At 48.8% G+C, this 23,496-nt stretch overlaps 1 protein-coding gene across 4 annotated transcripts in view; it reads left to right on the top strand.

Moving 5' to 3' along the window:
- Nucleotides 1-23,496, top strand: part of Abr (ABR activator of RhoGEF and GTPase) — a 190,605-nt gene that overhangs the window by 128,298 nt on the left and 38,811 nt on the right. For all 4 annotated transcript variants that reach the window (XM_047547660.1, XM_047547661.1, XM_047547662.1 and 1 more), the window contains 11 exons: nucleotides 1,776-1,836; nucleotides 6,497-6,549; nucleotides 7,106-7,246; nucleotides 8,982-9,103; nucleotides 12,957-13,122; nucleotides 16,772-16,894; nucleotides 17,236-17,311; nucleotides 17,902-18,006; nucleotides 19,436-19,510; nucleotides 20,915-21,012; nucleotides 21,426-21,557. In XM_047547660.1, coding sequence (XP_047403616.1) covers nucleotides 1,776-1,836; nucleotides 6,497-6,549; nucleotides 7,106-7,246; nucleotides 8,982-9,103; nucleotides 12,957-13,122; nucleotides 16,772-16,894; nucleotides 17,236-17,311; nucleotides 17,902-18,006; nucleotides 19,436-19,510; nucleotides 20,915-21,012; nucleotides 21,426-21,557 — 1,152 coding nt within the window. The remainder of the gene's footprint in view (nucleotides 1-1,775; nucleotides 1,837-6,496; nucleotides 6,550-7,105; nucleotides 7,247-8,981; nucleotides 9,104-12,956; nucleotides 13,123-16,771; nucleotides 16,895-17,235; nucleotides 17,312-17,901; nucleotides 18,007-19,435; nucleotides 19,511-20,914; nucleotides 21,013-21,425; nucleotides 21,558-23,496) is intronic.

The raw sequence follows: 23,496 nt of genomic DNA, 5'->3' as shown, positions 1-23,496 counted from the left end.
TGGAACACATGGCTTTGAATCCATAGCCACATGATGCTTGCTAATGCTTTACCTCTGAAAGTAAATGTATCTATTGAATCTAGCAGGAATGGCAAGCCACAGATTCCTCCCTGTGATGGGAGCAGAGCCTGCCCCTCTAACTCAGGGTACAGAGAGGAGAGGCCTGGACTCAATTTCTTCTCCCAAACCCATGGGTCAAATGAGTCACCCTCTTTCCAGGAGGACAGAGCTAGGGTAGGGAGGTCCCTCCAAGTGGAGTCATGAGGCTAGAGAACTAGTGCTTCCCCTCACAGCTTCCAGCCCTCCCCAGGAACAAACTGGGCTCCCCAGCCTGTGTTCAGAGCGGCCCTGCCACAGCTACTTAGATGCCCAGGGCCAGCATGGTCCAAAGAGTGTCTAAAAAGTGCTATTTCCCCTCGTAGCCTGGGCTTATTGCCCATTCTGTGTGCATGGGCAGAAATCCCTACACCCATGCTTAAACCCCTCTCAAAGCTGGCTTGTCCCGAGCCCATGGCCCTCTGCCAGGTGGCTGTTCATCCTGACTCACTGGATGACGCTGTTGCTTCCTGCTGGCGCTGCCACTTAATTACTGCAATTAGGCCTTTCTCCTCTGCAGCAGGAGTGATTTCATACCTCTAGGCTGCACTGGAGGGGGGCATGGAGCAAAATTCCTTAAAGCTGGGAATCCAGGCATCAGGGAAAGAGATGCAGCCCAGAGAAGCTGAGTTAGACACCACACACACACACACACACACACACACACACACACCCCAAGCTCAGTCCCTGAGGGTTTTCTCTGTCTAGAAACAGTTAGCATAGGAAATGAGCTCCTGCTGTCTGGGCATTTCCTTCCTCCTGGCAGAGCAGGCACTATCACCTGGGTACCTGACCTTGGCCTCGCCTCGCCCCTGCCTTCTTAGGACACTCTTTGTCCAGGCTCTGTGCACTCTGCCTGCCAAATGGAGATCGCATTTCAGCTCCAATTGCAGGCTGTACTGTCCTGTTAGCAAGGGCCAGGGCACCTCTCCCTCTAAAGCACATAGGAGAGGTTTGGATGCCATAAACTGTCACTGGAATCTGTTTCCAGCACTCATTCCTGGGTTACTTGGCTTGAACTCCAGGAGGCCATTGTGGTGGCTATTCCTCCCTGCAGTCTCCTCTCTTGTGCCCAGAACAGATATAGGTGGTGGGGAGTGTCAGGGGGCTGGGTTGGTGGTGAGGCCCTGCTCTTTGGGGAGGGTGTAGCCTATGGCCTTCAGCATCTCTGCCCCAGGCCCTCCTCCTCCCTGCTTCCCCTGTGCAGGTGCACAGACCCCTCCTTGTCTCAGGGGCATTCATGCCCCAGGAATTGATTGATTGGCCTGGTGCTTGTCCATTCAAACCCCGGCCCTGGGCCTGATATGTACACATCCATGAGTAGGGTCTTCTGCAGGGGTTCCTAGGGGGTGGGATCCTGCTCTTGCCGTGCCCAGTCTCTGGGAGATCCTAGGAATTGCTGGGCTTCAGGAGACAGGTCTGAGGAATTCCCATTACCTCAGCACTTCCTACCAACTGGTCCAGACCCTGGTACCCAGACTGCCCTTCTTGCCGACACCCCAGCTGCTGGACTCAGGAGGCTCCAGGGAATCTAGATGGCGAGGCAGAGGCACCCTATGACCTTGGGTCTCCTTTGTCTCCTTGCATTTGTTTCAAAGCCCCTCTTCCTATTATGCTCACAGTGGGGGAGGGGAAGAGGGGGACAGACCAGGTAGTGATTCTTTTCCTCCTTCTGGCAGGAACTCAAAGTGAAAGGGCCCAAGGACTCCAAGGACAGCCACACATCAGTCACCATGGAAGGTACTTTGGGGAATTGGGCTGCTTTACGGTTACCTTCCTTTGTCTGGGTTTTGTGAACTACAGGCTGTTTGTGAACATGGTGCCCTCCCTGCTTTGTGTGTGTGTGTGTGTGTGTGTGTGTGTGTGTACGTGCCCGCGCATCCGGGCTCGTTCTCGCACATGCACATGAGAAATCCAGCCTCTCCTCCCCAGGCAGCGGGCCAGCTACAAACGTGCTCCTCCTTAGGATGCCAGCAGGCGCTGGGTCCCTCCTCCCTCCCCTCCCTCCTCCTGCCTCTCCACGCGCCTCCTGCCCTCCCCCTTGCTGGAGAAGCACTTGGAAGAAAGCGGCTGCTTGATTCTGTAGGCTGTGCAGCAGCAGCCGGCAAGGTGGCCGAGTGGCTGGGCTGCTGAGGGGAGCCGGGAGCCGGGAGCAATGGCTACACGCCCCTGCTGCAGGAACAGAGGCTGCCATGGAAATTCTTCTCATCATTCGCTTCTGCTGTAACTGCACTTATGGTAACCCAGGCGCCTCTTCATGGGAGGCATGGGAATTAACCCACTGGGAGGGCAGAGGGTTGGCTGGAATGGGCTTAAATGTAACCAACAGGATTTCAGGGGCAGTAGAGAGAAGGGAGGCTGGGCAAGTGGTTGGATCTGTGTGCACAGCCCTGTGGCCAGTGGAGTTGAAGTCTAGGGGCTGCTCAGGACAGGGTGGCTCTGAAATGGAAGGACCAGTCTAGAAAGGTCCAGGTCTCCCCACAAGGATCTGTGGGGAACTGGTGGCTAAATGTGTGCATGAGAGGCTTTGAGCAACTTCCTCAAGAGGCTAAGGAAATGAAGTGGTAGGCTGTACCTACAGGCACAATAACCCTGAGGCCAGGGAGAGGGTCGGCAGGGGCCAGGTGGAGAGGGGCAGAGGGTGTGGATGGCAACGCCTCGAACCGAGAGGGTGCCAGCCTGGGCTGGAGGGACAAGTTGAGAGTTTCTTTGTTTCCGGAGACAGGAGAGGAGGTTGAGCCGCCAGGGTATTGTGTGCTCGGCACACATGCCGCCTCCTCAGGACTGCGCTGGGGGAGCCAGGAGGGACTGGGTTCCTCCCAGGAGGATTGTTGCTAGCCTCCAGAGACTCTTGAGCTGAGGTTCCCACACTCAGCACAGAAGGTCAGCTCTGGGAGAAGGGGGTGTGGCAGCTGCTTCTTTGTGAAGGTCACACACCCACCCTTTAATGAAAGGGACACGGAGCATCCTGTGTCCTGTTTCCTTAGCTAGGGGCGAGGGTCCCAAGATAGAAATGCGCTGTCCGCCCAGCTGTTGCTCAAAAGAGGCCAAAGTGGGCCTAGGCGGGAGGTGTCCAGAAGCAGGCGGGTCCTGCTCTCCAAGACAAGAAGTGCCTTAGGGATGACCTAAGCTGTGTTTGGCAGGGTGTGAGGGGCAAGTGTGGCCTCCAGGCCAGCTGCTCTGTGCCCATGTGTGTCGGAGCAGCAGGTGGCTGGTTTTAGGACCTTCTTCCCTCCCACCAGGCATTTTGTCTGCACCCTTCTCAATCACTTTGCTTTCCTATCTCCGTGGTAACCTGGGGCTCCTTGTTAAAGGCTGAACTAAGGGGCGGGTGACTGATTGCTGGAGGAGAGATGATGGATGAGGTTTTCTGGGCTCTTTCCCAGAGGACTCTGTGCAGGACTACCTCCCCTTCACCTTCCTGGGCTGACCTGTGTTGAAGTCTGCTCATGATAGAAGCAGCCTCAGAGGCAGCCAGCCTTTCCAGCAGCCCGAGCAGGACAGCTGTGGGCACTGTACTTACAGGATAGAAGCTGCCCTGCCAGCCTCAGCCCCTCAGCTGATTCTGACAGGCTGGGGTCTAGAGGAGAGCGGGACTTGATGCTGGATTGTTCAGAGAGTGAGGGGAAATGCTCTTCTTTGGTCTGGCCTAGGAGTTGGTCAGGTCTCCACTCTGCTTCCCTAAAAGAAAAAGGGAAAAGGTCTCCTTTGCTTCCTCTTCCCTCCACAAAGAAAGCTTAGTCTTCGTGGAACAGGCCCAGGACCTGGAGTTCAGGGTTTCTTTGGTTCCTGCAATACCCTATTTGAAGTCAGCATCAAAGTAGGGAATGAGGAATTAAGAAGCCAGCTCTCAAGAAGGGGGCTCACCCTAGTAACTAGAGGTCATCCCACACACCCCTGGGAAATCTGTCTGAGAACCATCGTGTCATTTATTGAACTTTCACAGGGGTTACCCTCTCCTGAGGAAGAAGGCAGCTCACCATTAGAAGCATAGGTAAACTGAGATCCAAAACCCAGCTACTACTTACGGCCTTGTGATTGTAAGCAAGTCACAGAACGTCTCTGTGCCTCAGTTTTCTCATCTGTAAAATGGGGCTGGTGAAAATTGCTTCCCATTTTAATCACAGGAAGTAATGCACACCAAGCAGTTAACTCAGTGCCATTGGATGGAGTAAATTCTCAGCAAACAGGAGAGAGACCAGCTTGTTCATGCCAGGGGTCTGACTTTTGTGTGCTACAAGGTATTGTTTGCCAAAGTCCTAGTCAGGGAAAGCCTTCCTGGAGTAGGGGGAGAGACATGCTTTGCAAGTTGTCAGATGGCAGGTATGCTGGGCCAGACAGCATGGGGAGTGGGGACAGTGGGTGAGCATTAGGGGAAACCAGGCTGGCCTGCAAGAGCCAGGGAACAGGGAAGGGGCAGGAATTCCTAGAGCAAAGGGTGAGCACCTCACCTAGGGGAAGCAGGTGTTCAGGGGCCATGGGGAACCCAAACACTGGAGTTGCCCTTCCTCTCTATATCTGACCGTGGCTCCAGAGCCTCCTCCTGTCTTTCTCTCTCCCCATTTTTCCTCCCAGCTGTCCTCACCCCACTTGGCCCAGGCTGAGGCTGCAGTACACATTCCACAGCCCCTGTCAGGTGGATTCTTGAGGTGACTACAAGCATATTAATAACCCCTCTGAAACCCAACCCACCGTTTGTACAGAAACCTCTTCCTCCTGGGACTCAGAGAGGCCAGGAGTAGCTGACAGTGCAGTATCAGTTTTCCTGGGGACTGGAACTCAAGGGCCCACCCTGTCAGGTGTCTGCTGACCTTGCACTTCCTTGTGTGTCTCTGGGTTCTCTTCTCATGGGGTGATTTCCCCCCTGAAGATGGGCTGAGCCACAAGTAGGTGGGGTGCCTTACAGCAGCTTCAGAAGTGCCCTCCCCCCGACCTGGTAACTGGGCTTTACCTCACTGTCCCAGGACATACCAAGCCTGGTCCTGCACATTCTAGCTCCCATAGCCCACAGAGAGGACCTCTAGAAATTGCTAGATAAGAAAGGGCTACAAATAAGTCATAGAAAGTGTGTTTGCATAAAGCAGTGGTTTTCAACCATGACTATGCATCAGAACCAGCAATGGAGCTTTTTAAAAATGTTGCTACCCTGTTTCGCCCCGCAGAGATTTGGGTTTAGTCGATGGGGTGGGGGGTGGGCATCTGTCTCTTTTAAGAGCTCCCCCAGTGATTCTAATGGGCAGCCAAGCAAAGACTGCAGATAAGACTCTTGGCATACCGCTGAGACCGCATCTTCTTCGTAGCCAGCAGATTGTTCCCTGAAGTGTCTACTTAGCAATTCACAGGGTATTTATATCTAGGGCTTTGGGGGGACACTTTGGGGACTGGCTAGGGCATGAGTGGAATCTGGCACAACCTGGTCCTATGAGAAACCCAGTTGGGGTCCTTCCCAAACCAATGTCCTGCCTCTTACACCTCCTATGGCAGGAGACCAAAGGTCATGCCCATGGACTGGGGCATTCGGGTGCAGGGCCACCAATGCTGAACCACCATGTTGGGAGGGGGACACAACTGCTTGCTGGAAGGATATTTGGAAGTACTGGGCTGCCAGCTGCTGCCTCCACCTGTCCCTGCTGAATGCCAGCAATCCTCATGTGGTGTTTGGGTCACAGAGGGGTGTGGCTCATGGGGGCCTGACTGAGCTTGCATTTGCCCAACCTCTTGGTGACTACCATAGCCAAAGTCCCAGTGAATCCCTTCAGAAACTCTTTGCCCCTCAGGTTGCCACTGGCTGGAGAGCAGAGACTTGGTGTGGAGGTCTGGCCTGCCTCCTGGCCCCCCAGCCTTTCCTGTTCTATCTGGGAGTTCAAGGACATATAGAAAGGTCTTTCCTCATAGAGAAGAGACCAGATGTGTGGGTCAGAGCAAAGCATGCTATGCCCAACTGACTGGGCCAGGCCTCCAACTGGAGGAGCACAAGAATGGAGAAGCTGCCTTTCTTGGAAAAACAGCACGTCTTCTTCCCTGAGCCCAGAGTCTTGTGTGGGACCCAGAGTGTGCTGGACCTGAAGGGCGTGTCCAGGTGTGGGGGTGGGGGAGCATGCAGGGGAACACCTGCTGAGCCAGACCAGGCCAGGAGGGTCTGGGAAATGTGTGATGGGCAGTGAGATGCAGAGGCAGAGGTGGCACGGGAGTCTGGGCTGTGTGTCCGCTTGTTGCTGTGGTATGGCTTGCCCTGGGAGTGAGAGTGGATGTACAGGTTACTGTGGAACACCCTCTGGCTCCCAGCAAGTGGGTGTTCATGTAGGCTGACAAGATGGCTTGGGGGATGAAGCTGATCTCCAGGGTCTTAAGTTGCTCCTCATATGTCACCGTCCTGTCTCCTTTCCCTGTTCCCCAACAGCTCTGCTCTACAAGCCCATTGACCGAGTCACTCGGAGTACCCTGGTCCTACATGTGAGTGTCAAGCCCCTTGAATGGCCAGGGAAGAGTTAGGAGTTTGGCGGGAGGGTACTGGAGTTACTGAAAACAGCCTATTTGGGGAGCTGAGCAGAGGGTCCCTGGGCCTCAACTGCGCCTGCCTGGCCTATAGTAACCATGCCAACGGGGCCAGGGCCTAAATATAGCTTGGCTACTAAGCTTGATGTTTGGCCAAATGCTCCCTAAGAGGCAGGCACTTCTGTTTCCACATCCTCTGCCTCCTGATCTCTGGTGTCCTGGGAGCAGCTAGCTATTGGGCAAGTAGAGGGGTGTCTCTCTGAGCTGCTTGGTGAGATGAGACTACACCTGGCCTCCCCTACCAGCAAAAGAAGTCATGATGCAGAAGGAATAATGGGGATCACTACCCTCACCCTGACTACTCCAACCCTAAATTTTTAGTTCAGATTTTTAGCTTGCATGACCAGATTAGAGTGCCCACCTCAGAATTCATTTGGTGAAGATTGAGTACTACCCACTGTCTTATGGAGCAGAAAATCGTCCTTCTCGACTTACTGCGTCCTTTCCTTCCCAGGATCTTCTGAAGCACACACCTGTGGACCACCCAGACTACCCGCTGCTACAGGATGCCCTCCGCATCTCCCAGAACTTCCTGTCCAGCATCAATGAGGACATTGATCCCCGCCGGACTGCAGTCACTACCCCCAAAGGGGAGGTGAGCTCAAGACCCTGCCCAGCCTCACACCTATGCTAAGGAGCAGGCAGTTGACCAGATGCCCCTGCTGTCCTTCATATGTGGGCATCACTGTCGAGTGTCCTGTGCCTCTCTACTCCTCATCCCTGGTTACCTATGGCATTTCAGGCCCTGGGCTAACAACTTTAACTCCAGTGTCTCATTAATCCTCATAATAACCCGATGAGGCGAAAGGGGAAATTGAGTCCTGGAGAGTCTCTCCACATCTGGCATGAGGTCCCTCAGTCATAAGTGGCAGAACAAGATTCTATACTTGGGGCTGTCTGGCTGTAAGCCCCAAGCATTGTGCCACATACCAGAGAAACTGGGCCTCCAGTTATAGACAACCCCCCTGGCAGGTATGTTGTTCTCCCTGGAGGCTGAGGGAACAGAAACTCTGAGCAGCTTCAGCTCAGCCTGCACAGCAGGTAGGCTGGAGCTGGGAATGAGCTGACAGCAGAAGATACTGACGTCACGGATGTCTGCGACCTCGCAGGCTGCTGAAATGTTCCATGTGGGTGCCTAGATTGGCATAGCAGCTCTCCTGGGGACCCTTCTTGATGGAAGGGTAGTGGGTAGCCCAGTGAGGGGAAGCAATGTGAAGAATTAGAGGGACATTGACCCTTGTGGGTCAGCATCCTGGCCTAGATACAGTGCTTCCTGTCCAATAGAGGTAATTAAGTGGCATTTAGGAGTGAAGGCTGACTGGGTTTATGCTCCTTTGTTACATTTATGAGCCTCCAGTGTCTCCTGGGAAGAGAAGTAATGAGGGACAGGGTCTGGAGCATGACTAGCGGGGCATGGAACTGTCTCTGGTGCAGTTCCCAGCCCTGGTTTGCAATGCCTAGGAATGTCATTAGTTTGTTGTACTCTGGGGATAGCTCAAAAATCTCCAGATTGCTTAGAGCACCATCAATTTCAGGTCGTCTTAATTGTATCCTTTCAACATGTTCACCCACATCTTGCAGCATATGTAGGTCACAAGGTGTGTAGTGCACAGAGGGGAGGCTGGGCTAGAAAGTGACAGCTCCAGAGAAGCCCACTGGCTCTGAGGATGGGAGGGAGGAAACTCTTGGAGTCCCATGTGCAGCAAAATGCCCCGTCCATGTAGAGCCCAGGTTAGAGGTGGCTCTAGGACTGCTACAGCCCCACTGAGGGACACCCAGCATCTCCCATCCACTGGGGGAGATTGACAAATACACTGAGAAGTAGCAGAAACAGGCCTGAGTGGTCTGCAGGTGAAGGCTGAGCTGAAAGTAAATCAACTTCCCAGGCTCAATTAGGATGTTCTTTGAGGATAGAGGATGTTCATGGCTCAGGCCAGAGAAACCAGGTCATTCTGGACTAGGTCCATCCAGGGGGCGCTGTGAGAACTGTGAGAAAGCTGCCATTTGTCAAACACATTGTAATTGTGGGCACCATGCTGTTTCATATACACCATCTTGACGAATCCTACCTTACGAGGCAGATGTTCTCCTCCTTGTATAGTGATAAATCTGAGATTTGTGAGGTTAGGGAACTTGCCTGGGGTCACAGCTAAGAAGTGGCAGAGTCTGGATTCCAGCCTAGGACTCCAAAGCCAATTCTCTTAACCTCTAGGCAATACCACCCCTCCCTTCTACCCTCCCTATCAGGGCAGTGTCCCCAGTGCAGGCTGGGCCCTCAGCTGTACCCACCTCTGAGCAGGCTCGGGGTGGGGGGGTGCCATCTCCTTCAGACACGGCAGCTGGTGAAGGACGGCTTCCTGGTGGAAATGTCGGAGAGCTCCCGGAAGCTGCGGCATGTCTTCCTCTTTACAGATGTCCTGCTGTGTGCCAAGCTGAAGAAGACCTCTGCAGGGTGAGTATGTGGATGGGGGTTTGGGGTCGCAGTAGGGAGAACCAGGCCCTGACCCTTGTAGAGCCCTCAGCAACCTGGGACAATCTGTATGGTTTTTCTTCTTTCTTTATAGAAAGTATATTAATTAATTTTATTTTGTTATATAGTCTTTTTCTAAAAATAAATCATGCTTTAAATTATAAAGAAAATATCAGGACATGACAGAAAAGAGCTGTCACCCACACGAACATAAGCACCAGTCTCCTGCAGTTTTATTTCCTTCCCAGTTTTTTAAATGTCCTTATGTTTTTTTTTTTTTTTCTTTCGTATAATTGTAATCAGAGTGAATGCCCAATTTGGGGCTCTGCTTCTTCTATTTCACGTCATAAGCATTTTCCCCATTGCTGCCTGATCTTCATAATCATCATTATACTTTCCTGTATGATGTTACAAGTGGATATGCCATAATTTACTTAAGCATTTTCCTTTTATTAGACATCTCTAAATTTTTGCTAACTGCAGTTCTGTGAATGTTCATTAAATCTGCCACCACTTATTGAGGGCTTATGCCATGCCAGGTGCTATGACAAATGCTTTGAATACATTATTTCTATTCTTCCCAACAATGTGTTTATTATTATCCCCACCTCACAGATGAAAGTCCTAGAGAAGGTAAATAAGTTGCCCAAGGTCACACGCCATATATTTGTCCACCTCCATTTACTTATCACCTACTGTGTGCCAGATACACTGCTGTGCAGTAGATAAGCCATGTGCTCATTGCAATAAGGAACTGGAATGAGAGGTACAAACCTAAAGTTCTAAGGAAGTCAGAGAAGGAGAGATCGTATGAGCTTCAATAGAGGGAATGACTCCCTGGACCTAGATCACCTTCCAGATAGTTCTAAAGCAGAAATGTCAATAATTAGCCTACATGCCTCTGCACAAGTCCTTTGCCCATTGCAGACATTACTAATCAACCATGTTGCTTGGATATAACTTTATAATCTTTAATCCAGTACCCTCAGTGACCCCTACTAATCAGAGTTGGCATCTAGAATAACATCTGTATCCTGTGTCTAGCCTAAAGGATAATGAATGGGAGCCTAAGTCTAGATAGTCTAGAGGGGAGCAAAGGTATTGGATGGGGAATAGGAAAATGTAAGTCTAATCAACAAGGGTTTGTTTTTCTTTTTTTTTTTTTATTTTTTATTATTGTACACAAATGGGATACATGTTGTTTCTCTGTTTGTACATGGCGTAAAGGCATACCATTTGTGTAATCATAAATTTACATAGGGTAATGTTTGATTCATTCTGTTATTTTTTTCCCTTCCCCCCACCCCTCCCACCCCTCTTTTCCCTCTATACAGTCCTTCCTTCCTCCATTCTTGCCCCCCTCCCTAAACCTAACTTTAACCCTAACACTAACTCTTCCCACCCCCCATTATGTGTCCTCATCCACTTATTAGCGATATCATTCTTCCTTTGGTTTTTTGAGATTGACTTATCTCACTTAGCATGATATTCTCCAGTTTCATCCATTTGCCTGCAAATGCCGTAATTTTATCATTCTTTATGGCAGAGTAATATTCCATTGTATATATATACCACATTTTCTTTATCCATTCATCAATTGAAGGACATCTAGGTTGGTTCCACAATCTGGCTATTGTGAACTGAGCAGCTATGAACATTGATGTGGCTGTATCTCTGTAGTATGCTGATTTTAAGTCCTTTGGGTATAGGCCAAGGAGTGGGATAGCTGGGTCAAATGGTGGTTCCATTCCAAGTTTTCTAAGGAGTCTCCATACTGCTTTCCAGAGTGGCTGCACTAATTTGCAGCCCCACCAGCAATGTATGAGTGTACCTTTCTCCCCACATCCTCGCCAACACCTGTTGTTGCTTGTATTCTTGATAATTGCCATTCTTATTGGGGTGAGATGGAATCTTAGGGTGGTTTTGATTTGCATTTCTCTTATTACTAGAGATGTTGAACATTTTTCCATATGTTTGTTGATTGCTTGTAGATCTTCTTCTGTGAAGTGTCTATTCATTTCCTTAGCCCATTTGTCGATTGGATTATTTGCATTCTTGGTGTAGAGTTTTTTTGAGTTCTTTATAGATTCTGGAGATTAGTGCTCTATCTGAAGTATGATTGGCAAAGATTTTCTCCCACTCTGTAGGCTCTTTCTTCGCATTGCTGATAGTTTCTTTTGCTGAGAGAAAGCTTTTTAGTTTGAATCTATCCCAGTTATTAATTCTTGCTTTTATTTCTTGTGCTATGGGAGTCCTGTTGAGGAAGTCTGGTCCTAAGCTGACATGTTGAAGCTCTGGACCTACTTTTTCTTCTATAAGATGCACGGTCTCTGGTCTGATTCCGAGATCCTTAATCCATTTTGAGTTTAGTTTTGTGCGTGGTGAGAGATATGGGTTTAGTTTCATTCTGTTGCACATGGATTTCCAATTCTCCCAGCACCATTTGTTGAATAGGCTATCTTTTCTCCATTGCATATTTTTGGCCCCTTTGTCTAGTATGAGAAAATTGTATTTATTTGGGTTTGTGTCCATGTCCTCTATTCTGTACCATTGATCCACCTTTCTATTTTGGTACCAATACCATGGGGTTTTTGTTACTATTGCTTTGTAGTAGAGTTGAAGATCTGGTATTGCGATACCCCCTGCTTCACTCTTTCTGCCAAGGATTGCTTTAGCTATTCTGGGTTTTTTATTCTTCCAGATGAATTTCATAATTTCTTGCTCTATTTCTGTAAGGTACATCATTGGGATTTTAATTGGAATTGCATTGAATCTGTATAGCACTTTTGGTAGTATGGCCATTTTGACAATATTAATTCTTCCTATCCAAGAACATGGGAGATCTTTCCATCTTCTAAGGTTTTCTTTAATTTCTTTCTTTAGTGTGCTGTAGTTCTCATTTTAGAGGTCTTTCACCTCTTTTGTGAGATTGATTCCCAAGTATTTTATTTTTTTCGAAGCTATTGTGAATGGGGTAGTTTTCCTAATTTCTCTTTCTGAAGATTCATTGCTCGTGTATAGAAATGCCTTAGATTTATGTGCATTGATCTTATATCCCGCTACTTTACTGAATTCACTTATGAGATCTAAAAGTTTTCTGGTGGAATTTCCTGGTTCCTCTAAGTATACAATCATATCATCAGCAAATAGGGATAGTTTGAGTTCTTCTTTGCCTATTCGTATCCCTTTAATTTCTTTGGTCTGTCTAATTGCTCTGGCTAGAGTTTCAAGGACGATATTGAATAGAAGTGGTGAAAGAGGGCATCCCTGCCTTGTTCCAGTCTTTAGAGGGAATGCTTTCAGTTTTTCACCATTTAGAATGATATTGGCCATGGGCTTAGCGTAGATGGCCTTTACAATGTTAAGGAATGTTCCCACTATCCCTATTTTTTCTAGTGTTTTGAGCATGACGGGGTGCTGTATTTTATCAAATGCTTTTTCTGCATCTATTGAAATAATCATGTGATTCTTGACTTTAAGTCTATTGATATGGTGAATTACATTTATTGATTTCCTGATGTTGAACCAACCTTGCATCCCTGTTGTTTTTCTTAATAAACAAATGATTTGGGATATTTAAAAACACCGGTCCTGCTGAATCTGAAGACTGTCAAAGTGAAGGACGAGAGCCCTCCCTGCTTGGCTGACCCCAGACCTGACTGTCATTACTCTATGTGTGCATTTCTTAATCTCGCTCTCCAGGACAGCATTCATTCTTACCCCTGGAGAGTTCCCAGTAGATCCCATTTGGGTCATTGTTTGGTCCTGGGCCCAATAGTTCAGGACTGAAAAGCCAACTTCCCTCTGGCTCATGTCTCCCTCTGGCTGTTTTCAGGAAGCACCAGCAATATGACTGTAAGTGGTACATCCCACTGGCCGACCTAGTGTTCCCATCCCCCGAGGAGTCTGAGGCCAGCCCCCACGTGCACCCCTTCCCAGACCATGAGCTGGAGGACATGAAAATGAAGATCTCTGCCCTCAAGAGTGAAATCCAGAAGGAGGTGAGGAGAGCCTGGCAGCAGAGCCTTGGGACCATTTTGACTGGGTCCCTTTAAGTCAGGTGTGCTGGGGGAAGGGGACAGAAAAGGGGAGTTGTAAGGTTTGAGGATCTGCTAAGGGAGGCAGAACACAAGAGTGGGAGCCCTCAAATGTGTAGGTGATAAGAGAAAGCCCCAAACTAAGGCAGATTAGTTCTGCAGGTGGCAGGAAGGCCAAGGAGTGAGTGCTCAGAATTTAGTGGGCTAAATTATGGGAAGTTTTCTGGAGAACAGTATATGTTGAACACTGTAGAAAAAGGAAGCAAGAAAGGAAGAACAAGGAGAGCTTCTTAAGGAAAAGCAGGACTTATGCAAGAGAAAAAGCCTGGGAGATCTCTTAAGGACTGACAGATCAAGTAGGCAAATAAAAAGGGAGAGAAGGGACCTGAGTACCACAATTAACATGCTTGGTCTAAAAATGCACAGAAACTTGTGCCTTGACAGAGTGCTGAGATTCTTGACACACATGGAACTTTCATAATTATTTATCCTATATTAAGTCACGAAGAGCTGGGCATGGTGGTGCACAACCATAATCCCAGTGACTCAGGAGGCCGAGGCAGGAGGATCCCAACTTTGAGGCTAGCCTCAGCAATTTAGCAAAACCTTCAGTAACTTAGTGAGACCTTGTCTGAAGTAAAAAGGGCTGAGGATATGGCTCAGTGATAAAGTACCCCAGCTTCAATCCCCAGCATGCGTGCACACACATGCACACATGCATACATACACAATTAAGCCACAAAGGAAATTTCAATTTTAAAAAAATTAGTAGCATACAGGTAACATTCATAGACCACACTGCCATAAAATTAGAAGTCAACAACTAGAATATTAGTTGAATGACTGGAAAGTTAAAACTTTTAAGTTACAAAAACAAAAAAGAAACTGTGGACTATAAAACTGCATGAAAATGAGGGTCATACGTGTTAAAACCCAGGGGATATAACCAAAGCACTGTTAAGAGGAAAATATGTAGCCTTAAATTCTTACATTTGAAAACAATGGCTAGAGGAAAGGACATTGAAGGAGCCTCCCCAGTGAACAGAAGGCAGGGTGTGGAGTGGTTTGTTTGGCCTGTTCTCTTCCTTGTCTGTCCAGGCTTGGCTTAGACCTCACCTCCCCTGGAAAGCCTTCTCCGGTATCCACCCTCACTATAATCTGGGTTAGGTGCCCTGCTCTCTGTCCCTGCTGTTCATCTTTGGTTTTGCTTGACCAGTATTGATTATAATAGCTTGGTCAGCTTTATCTCTTCCTCACTAGAATTTGAACACCAGCACGTGTGTTGTTTTCTCTAGTTCTGTGCCCCTAGTACTTAGCATGTAGTAAATGGGTGATTAGTATACAACTATTAATGAATAAGTGACCAAATGACCTCTAAGGATCCTTTTGACTCAAATGTCTCCCTTTGAACAAGGAAAAGAAGACCACAGTTATAGGGGTATTTGGGGCAGGGGAGAGGCCTAGGAGTGAAGGTGAGGAGCGGGTACATCTGCCCAGAGGGAGTGCTCTGACAAGCACAGGGGTCCTCCTCCAGCAGGGCTGGGGCCCAGCCTGCTACAGTGACACCTCCTTCCCCATCTGGTGCTGCCCATCATCTCCTCCAGGGGCAGCCTACAGGCATGGTTTTTCCCAGGCCTGGGGCTGGCAGGTCTTGTGCCTTCCCTAGTGGCCAAGCAGACATGGCCTTCTGCTTAGTCAGGTCAGTGCTTACTGAGCTCCACTAGCTAAAAAGGGTATGCCAGACACCTGACAGAGCGCCTCACCCAGAGAAGAAGGCAGCTGTAGACATGTACACGTGTGTGTATAGATATATTTTTAAAGGTGTATATATTTATATATATATGTATATATATAAAGATAAATATATATTTATATTTATATATTTTATTATGTTTTCTCCCCAGTGCTGGGAATTGTACCCAAGGGCACTTAAAAACTGAGGTATACTCCCAGCCCTTTTTATTTTTATTTTGAGATAGGGGCTCACTAAGTTGCAGAGGCTGGCCTTGAACTTGTGATTCTCCTGCCTCCGCCTTCCAAGTGCTAGGATTATAGGCAAGTGCCACCACACCTGTCTTAAACATGTATTTTAAATGAAACAAGACCACAAGTTATTTTCCAACTTTGTAAGCTTTTCTTGTAACTGTACCTTATAGCTCTTTGGATCCATCAGATTCTTTTTAACGGCAATGTCATGTTCTGCTGCTTGACCACACAGCAGTATATTGGAGTTTTTAGATAGTTTCTGATTCTTTACCCAGAGGAGGCAGGACAGTAGTACACATCACTGTCCTCATGTCTATGGGAAATTCCCTACAAATGCTGGCTAGGGCAAACAGTGTATGCATTTAATTGTCAGATTTACCTCTGAAGTTGTGTGCTTACATTTCCCCCAGCAGCATGTGAGAGCCACTGTTCCCCATGCAGTTGTAATAATTTTGCCAGAGTAGTAGATTTAAAAAAAGAGAAACAAATTTTAAAAATACTGGGAGGGGGTAGTGAGAGATTAATTCTAATCAAGGAGGGTACTGGAACTGAGACTTGAAGCACAATGGCAATTAATAAAAGGGAGGGGGTTCTTAATAAAATAGAAAGTTAAACATGTGGAGGAGAAGGCTGCATTGGCAGAAGGAATGGCTTTTTGGAGCAGGAGGCTGAGCCAGGGGGCAGGGGGACACAGTGGGATATCAGGCTGGATTCAGAGACTGGAACCCTACTGTCAGAGACCCTGTGGCCAAGACAGCATCTGGGGCTGACAGGCATCTGGGGTTTTTTTTGTTTTGTTTTGTTTTTTTTGTTTTTGGTACCAAGGATTGAACCCAGGAGTGCTTAACCACTGAGCCACATCCCCAGCCCTTTTTTTATATTTTATTTAGGAACAAAGTCTCACTGAGTTGCTTAAGGCCTGGCTAAGTTGCTGAGGCTGACTTTGAACTTGCAATCCTCCTGCCTCAGCCTTACGAGCTGCTGGGTTTGCAGGTGTGTGCCACCACGCCTGGCATGTCTCTGTTGTACCCAGGATTTAATTTATAGAGGTGATCAAAAAAACAATGCAGAGTTTAAGCCACTGAAATATCTTTATTAGAGTTCCTGAGAGAAGGGGTCTACCACATTACACAGGGACCCAGGGGGAAGCCACAGGGTCATCAACAGACAGAAGCAGAAAACACAGGCCATGGTACCACAGCGTTAATTAGGCTTCTGTGGAAGAAGGAGGCCAGGGTGGGGGAACAGCTTAGCATTGCCTATTTCAAATAAAGTTGGGGGGCTTGGACTTTGGGGTGGTCTCTTGTTATCCCTGACCCTGGGTGATTTAGGGCAGAAGAAATACTGGCTTGATGGGTGAGAGTCCTATAAGTGGTTGTTGGGGATTTGGGGTTTGGATTAGGTGTTGGTTTGGGGGAAAGTCATCTATGACCTTAAGAGTTAGCCAGTCCCGAGAGGAGGAGTGGCTTCTCCTCACCTAGGTAGGCCCCCAAGCTATCAAAGCATCATAAAATATAGAAAATAAAAAAATCGTGATTAACACACAGGGGAATGTTGTGCTTAGAGCTGCTGAGTGAGAAGTGGAGTCTGAGTGTGAGGGAAACCATCTGTGCCTCGTCCCCTGCAGAAAGCCAACAAAGGGCAGAGCCGGGCCATCGAGCGCCTCAAAAAGAAGATGTTTGAGAACGAGTTCTTACTGCTGCTCAATTCTCCCACTATCCCGTTTCGGATCCACAATCGGAATGGAAAGGTCAGGAAGGGCGGAGTTGGGACAGAGATAACTCCTTTTCTTGGTCCAGGGCAGCCCATTGTCCATGGTGCCTGGTCCCCCACTTTCCAATGAGGCCGCTGTGGTCCCAGCCCTGAACTCCCTCTCCCTACCCGTGTGGAACCAGTGCCCTCTGCTGGCCACCACTAGCACTGCCAGTCCTGTCAGCTGGTTTCCCAAAGAGGAGCACCCCTTCCCCACCTCCCAACTGCCTCCTCTAAGCTCAGGGCTCCGTGGGTAAAGAACTTTTCTGGGAGCCCCAGAATTGGGGAATATGCTTGGCCTCACTATCGTCACCCCACTGAATTCTCATTTCTCTTCAGAGCTACCTGTTCTTACTATCCTCGGACTACGAGAGGTCAGAGTGGAGAGAAGCAATTCAGAAACTACAGAAGAAGGGTAAAGTCCACCATGCTGCCCTGATGGTGCCCATGCCAATGATGAGCCTTTTGCATTTCTTTTTTTTTTTTTTTTTTTTTTTTTTGCGGTGCTGGGAATTGAACTGAGGGCTTTGATGCTTGCAAGACAAGCACCCTACCAACTGAGCTATGTCCCCAGTCCAGCTTTTTGCATTTCTAAACATTCACATGTCAGTGATCTCTTCTTCAGTCTTCACAGCCACCCTGTAAGATGCCAGGGGAGTTGGCACCTAATTGATATTTCTGATTAATTGAAACCCAAAGAATTTAAGTGAATTCACTTAACGCATAACAATGAATTGGTGATAGAACTGGACCCAGAGTTCAGGGATATGCTGTTCTCACTTGCTCTTGCTCTTACTCTTATACACACATACATAAGCCTCTTCCCTTAGATTCCTCTGACAGCACTCACAGCTGTGCCCCTGTGAATATCTCCAGGTCTTTGCCTCCCAAGGGCCAACTCCAACCCTAGAACTACGCTGTTTTTCTGCAGCAGCCCCCAGGGAAGAGCAGCAGATCCTAGTGAACCTGTGCTGATGCTCCTTCCTCTCTTGCTTCCTCCTATAGATCTCCAGGCCTTTGTCCTGAGCTCAGTGGAGCTCCAGGTACTCACAGGATCCTGTTTCAAGCTTAGGACTGTACACAACATTCCTGTCACCAGCAATAAAGACGGTAAGATCTAGAACCTGAGGTTGCACAAGCAGCAGATCCAAGTCCCCAGGGCATTGCTGGGTCCTTCTGTAAGGACCAGGCCAAGATACATGGCTACCAGTGTCTGATCTTCTATTTAACTGTGCTGGGAGTATTTTATTGCTAGGTACATAGAGATCTGTTTTAGTCAGCTTTTTCACTGTTGCCACTAAAAGACCCAACCAGAACAATCGTAGAGGAGGGAAAATTTATTTGGGTGCTCAGGGTTTCAGAGGTGTCAATCCAGACAACAGGCTCCATTCCTTGGGGCTCAAGGTGAGGCAGGACATCATGGTGGAAGAGTATGGCAGCTCACTTGATGATCAGGAAGCAGAGAGAGAGGCCTCCACTTGTCAGATACAGATATATATACCCAAAGCCATGCCCCCAGTTCCCACCTCCTCCAGCCACACTCTTCCACTTCAGTTACCACTCTGTTAGTCCCTATTGAGATTAATTCACTGATAGGTCACAACTCTCACAACCTAGTCATTTCTGCTCTGAACCCTCTTGCATTGTCTCACACATGAGCTTTTGGGGGATACCTCACATGCAAACCATAATAATATCTTAAATAGGGGTTACTCTTGAATGACTCCCCAAATGGCCCCCAGGTCCTCTTCAGCCCTCTCAGTTGGGAGAGAAGAATCTGGCACCCTGGGCACTGGGATGGTGTTGAGTTCCTGAGGCAGTTCCTTAATGGAAGCAAAGGACTGTAGCCTAAGGGGTGGAGGAAGATGATGGATGGAGAGAGTAGTATATGAGAAATTAACCCAGAAGTTCCCAGGGACTGGATCTTGGAAGGCCATAAATGCTAAGTAAGGGAGTTTAGAAGTCATCCAAACTGAGGGACCTGTGGGAGGTTTTTAAGCAGGATCAACTGTGACCAGAGTTGGACTTTGGCCCAGAGCAGGTGGGTTCTGGCTACCCATGGTGCTGGGAAAGGATCCACTCTCTGAAAGTGGTTTCGAAGCCAGCCTTCCTTGACTTAGTGGGATCAACTAGGGACCCCTGTGTCCCAGGCAGGGATCAGAGCTGAGCCTTCCCTCTTCCATTAGCAGAGTGACTGATCAAATTAGTTTTCCCCTTGAAAGGCTAAAGTAGGAGGGCAGCCATGGTGTAAGCAAGATTCACAGGGAGGGAAAGTAACCTTGGAGAACAGTACTATCTATCTGGCTCAGGAGTGTAGGTATAGGCTGAGCAGAGGGGAAGATAACCCGGCACTAAGACCTGGTACAGCTCACATTGGAGGAAGCAGTGGGCTTTGCAAACTTTCCAGCCAGCCACCAGGTGGTGCTGTCAGACCACCCAGCTGCATCTCCCCAGGTCTGCAGCTTTCCCACCAGCCTCCAGCAGAATCGTGGGTGAACTTCTCAACACCCCCTACCTGGGGCGCTTTTCTCTCTTTCAGACGACGAGTCTCCAGGACTCTATGGCTTCCTCCACGTCATCGTCCATTCTGCCAAGGGATTTAAACAATCAGCTAGTAAGTGCCCCTGAATACCTTACCTTAGGAAGAAGTTGGGTGGACCCTGTTCATCTTTTACAAAAAGACCCATGGTATGGGGCTGCCCGCCTGCTCTGCTCTGCAGGCTGGGGCCCTGCTAGTATGCCTTGAGGTATGGGGCATTCCCCTAAAGGCCAGGAACCAGCTCCTCTTGGCAGGGGACGCACCCTGCCCTCTGTCTCTATGATCTACTCTCCCCAAGTCCTCATTCCAGGTATCTGAAACCCTGGAGCTACAGCACCTGGACTTCACCCCCACCTCTGCCAGTTACAAGCCATGTGTCCTTGGGCAAGTTTCTTAACCTCTCTGATCCTCAGCTTCCTTCTCCATAAACGGCAGTCACACTTGTTAACACTGACCTGAGAGTGGACTCAAAGATGATCATGTATGCACAGTGCCAGCACCATCCCTTTTCTCTCTTCTTTATTATCATCCCCTAAGTCTGGAGATTATTAGAATTGTAGATTTAGTAATACTAAATCTGTTTCATATTTTACAAACTACACTTTATCTACTATGTATATTTTATCTACTTTTTACCCAGGAATCTATGAGTCAGACAGCTTATAGTTCCTACCCATTTACCAGGTGAGGAAACTGAGTCACAGAGAACTAAAAGGACTTAACATCACACAGGACCAATAACTCAGGGCTCCTGACTCCTCTCCTCAGCCTGCCCCCTCCCTCTCCCTTTCCTGTCTGTCTCCCTGCAGGCCCCTTTCAGAACTTCTGCCTTTGGCCCACAAACAGCCATTCAGGCATTGCTGGGAAGCCTCCCTGAGTTCCTGGGGAGAATTGGGCTCCCCCTCTGTGTCCCCATTGGTTCAGGGCAAACTGTGTTTACAGCACCTGTCATGCTATTTTGTCACTTATAATTTGCCTCTCCCACTGATTTCTTTGAAGGCAGGAACCAGGTCTCCTTGATCTTTGGATAACTAGGAGCTCAGAAGGACTGAGTGACACTGTTAATTTGCAGAGCACCTACTGTGTACCTGGAGAAAAGGAGAACGTGGCCAGTGTGTGGACAGTGCCTTGGCGTGTTCAAAGCCTTTTTAGCCCCATTATCTGCTCTGATTCTCTGGCATCCCTCTGTGATCACTGAACCATTTCTACTTCACACAAGGGAACCTGAGGCTCAAAGGGCTCAAGGGACTTTCCAGGGTGGCACTGGTATCATTAGGTGGTTCAGCAGGATCTAAGCCTTCTGACACCTCAGCCCAGGTTCTTTGTTTTAGAGCATTTCTGAAGGGGACTTTGGAAAGGACTGATGCATTGTCCCCTTTCCTTCTCAAGGCCCTCACCACCACTACCCTTGCCCCTGGACCTGTTTCTGGGCCTCTCGGGCCTCACTTGGTATGTCTCTGTCTGTCCTTCCCTCTGCAGACCTGTACTGTACCCTGGAGGTGGATTCCTTTGGCTATTTTGTCAGTAAAGCTAAAACCAGGGTGTTCCGGGACACAACAGAGCCCAAGTGGGATGAGGTGAGTGGAGGAGGCAGGTGTCCCCACAAGGACTCCTGTGTGTCACCGAGCATGCCCATCTCAATCACTGTTCATGACCTATCTGTTCCTGGGGGAAGGGTGGCCATGCCTGTTGGTTGGACCAGCTCTGTCTCCCTAACCCAGCATCTTCCATCCCTGTTCAGCCGGCTTCAGATTAGTGTTTATGTCAGGTATCAGACACTAGGGTTTCAGCTCTGGCCCCCAAACTCCACTTCATCAGTGAAGTGGAGGTCTCTGGGAGCTCCAGAAAATGAGATGCTCCTCTTGTCTTGTGATGTGCTCCTCATGGGCCCTGCTCACCCACAGCCTTGCAAAGCTGAGGCCCACACTAGCCACAAAACCCTGTACCCCAGCTTCCGAGGCTGAAGACCCTCTGTCCCATCTTTCTCCAGGAGTTTGAAATCGAACTGGAGGGGTCTCAGTCCCTGAGGATCCTGTGCTACGAGAAATGCTATGACAAGACCAAGGTCAACAAGGACAACAACGAGATCGTGGACAAGATCATGGGCAAAGGGCAGATTCAGGTGAGGGTCCAAGACTTGGGGAGTTGCCAGGTGGTGTGGTACCAGTTGAGAAGGCTCCCTCCTATCTCGTCTTCTTGGTTAAGGTGCTTGGCCTTTTGTGACTTTAGTTCAAAACTGGTTTGAAAAAAAATTCCCCAAGGTGGTGGTTCATCCTTCCTAGAGATGGCTTCTTACTGAGCAGCCAGGTACCTGTGGGGTTATAGCAGGCTTAGGTGGATCATTCATACTTCTGCAGATGGAATTGAGGAATGACAGCTACCTTTGTTTTTATACTCCAGTTTCAGTCTGTTGGTGGCTTTTTCCTAGAACACTGTGTCGAGGCTGCGTCATGAGCGTGAGGGGAGTGCTGTGTGATGAGCAGTTCTGCCACGGATGCCGGATAGGAATGAGGCGTATTCCCTGAGCACTTGCCATTCTACCAGAGGGCCTGGGTCCTCCTGGTTCCTAGGGCTGATCTCTGACTTGTTGCTAGGGTTGCTGGACCGTCTTCAGCTGAGTTGGGAGTCACCAACTTAGAATAGATACTTTGGGTTTCAGTAGAGGCAGATCCTCAGTCAGGCTGAGTGAACATGCCTTCTCTCTGTTTCTTTTTTGGTACTAAAGATTGAACTCAGGGTGCTTAATCATGGAACCAGATCCCCAACCTTTTTTATTTTTTATTTTGAGACAGGGTCTTGCTGAGTTGCTTAGGGCCTCACTAAGTCGCTAAGGCTGGCATCCAACTGGCAGTCCTGCCTCAGCCTCCCGAGTCACTGGGATTACAGGCATGTGCCACTGTGTCTGGCTCTGTTCTGTTTCTTGATGCCCTGAAAATGTATGTGAGGAAAAAATCCCTGCTTGCAGCTTGCATGTCTAGACCATTCTGTCAGCTTTGAAGATGGCTGCTGTCTACCTACCTGTCAAGAGAACTAGGCTTGGGGATAGATAACATGCAATGTGGAGCTTTCCACACTCCTATCTGGCACCTTGTGTGACCTCGTGCTTATGATACAAGTGGGGATCGATTCTGTGACTATGAAATCAAGGGAAATGATAACTGATACATACTGAGTCCTGAACTTTGAGTTCTCTGGGTCTCTTAACGATGGCTCCAATGTGATGGTGTACAGGCTGTGATAGCCCCACCCACAGCAGGGGTCAGGCTGTTTTGCAGAAAGAGTTTGTGCTCTGATGCATGTTGAAGCTAAAATTTGGTATTGGATTCTCAACTAGATATTCCTGGTAGCATTGGGACCTCTGTGGGTCTCCCACTCCCCCACTCCTGACTCAGGGGGAGAGCACTGTTTGGTAGAGGACTAGCCATCTGCCTTATGTCACCCATGTTCCTGAGCACATCCCTTCCTGATGCTATGGGACCTACACCCTGCTCCTCAGCACTGTCGTCAGGGAGACAGTGCTGCTAGGCAACCAGAAGCCAATCTTTCATTATTCAGGAATTAGGAATGGAGTGAGGAAGTTCTCCAAATCTAGTCCCCAGAAACTACTTTGTGGGGATAAGCAGTGGGAGCCCCATCTCCACATCCCTGGGCTGGGCCAGAGGGACAGGCAGGGGAGGAGTTCTAGCCACCAGGAGACCCCATCCAAAAGACATGAGTGGCTGCCATTGGTGACTGTGGAATGGAAGAGCAGAAAGGGTGTCCAGGGCAATCATGTCAGTGGGCATCATGACCCACAACCCCTCTAGAAATTAGAGTCCAGGCCACGAAGGTGGTAATCTCCCATCTGGACTTAAGCCTGCTGCGTCCCTCCCTCCCACTTAACTCACAGGCCTAAGAGAAGCACACCATAAATCACTGCATCTTGGAGACAGGAGCAGATGGAGGCGGTGGGGGAGGGGAGGCAGCCAGGTTATGTTTGGCAGAGCAGAAAGCACAGTCTGCTAAGGAAAATGTTTCTGTGTTTAAGCTTCGAGGAATGTTAAATGCCTGGGAGTTGATAT

Source organism: Sciurus carolinensis, chromosome 3 (genome assembly GCF_902686445.1).
Source record: "Sciurus carolinensis chromosome 3, mSciCar1.2, whole genome shotgun sequence".
NCBI classification, from domain to species: domain Eukaryota; kingdom Metazoa; phylum Chordata; class Mammalia; order Rodentia; family Sciuridae; genus Sciurus; species Sciurus carolinensis.
The sequence above is the reverse complement of the archived record's forward strand: the minus strand, read 5'-3'. Positions and strand labels throughout refer to the sequence as shown.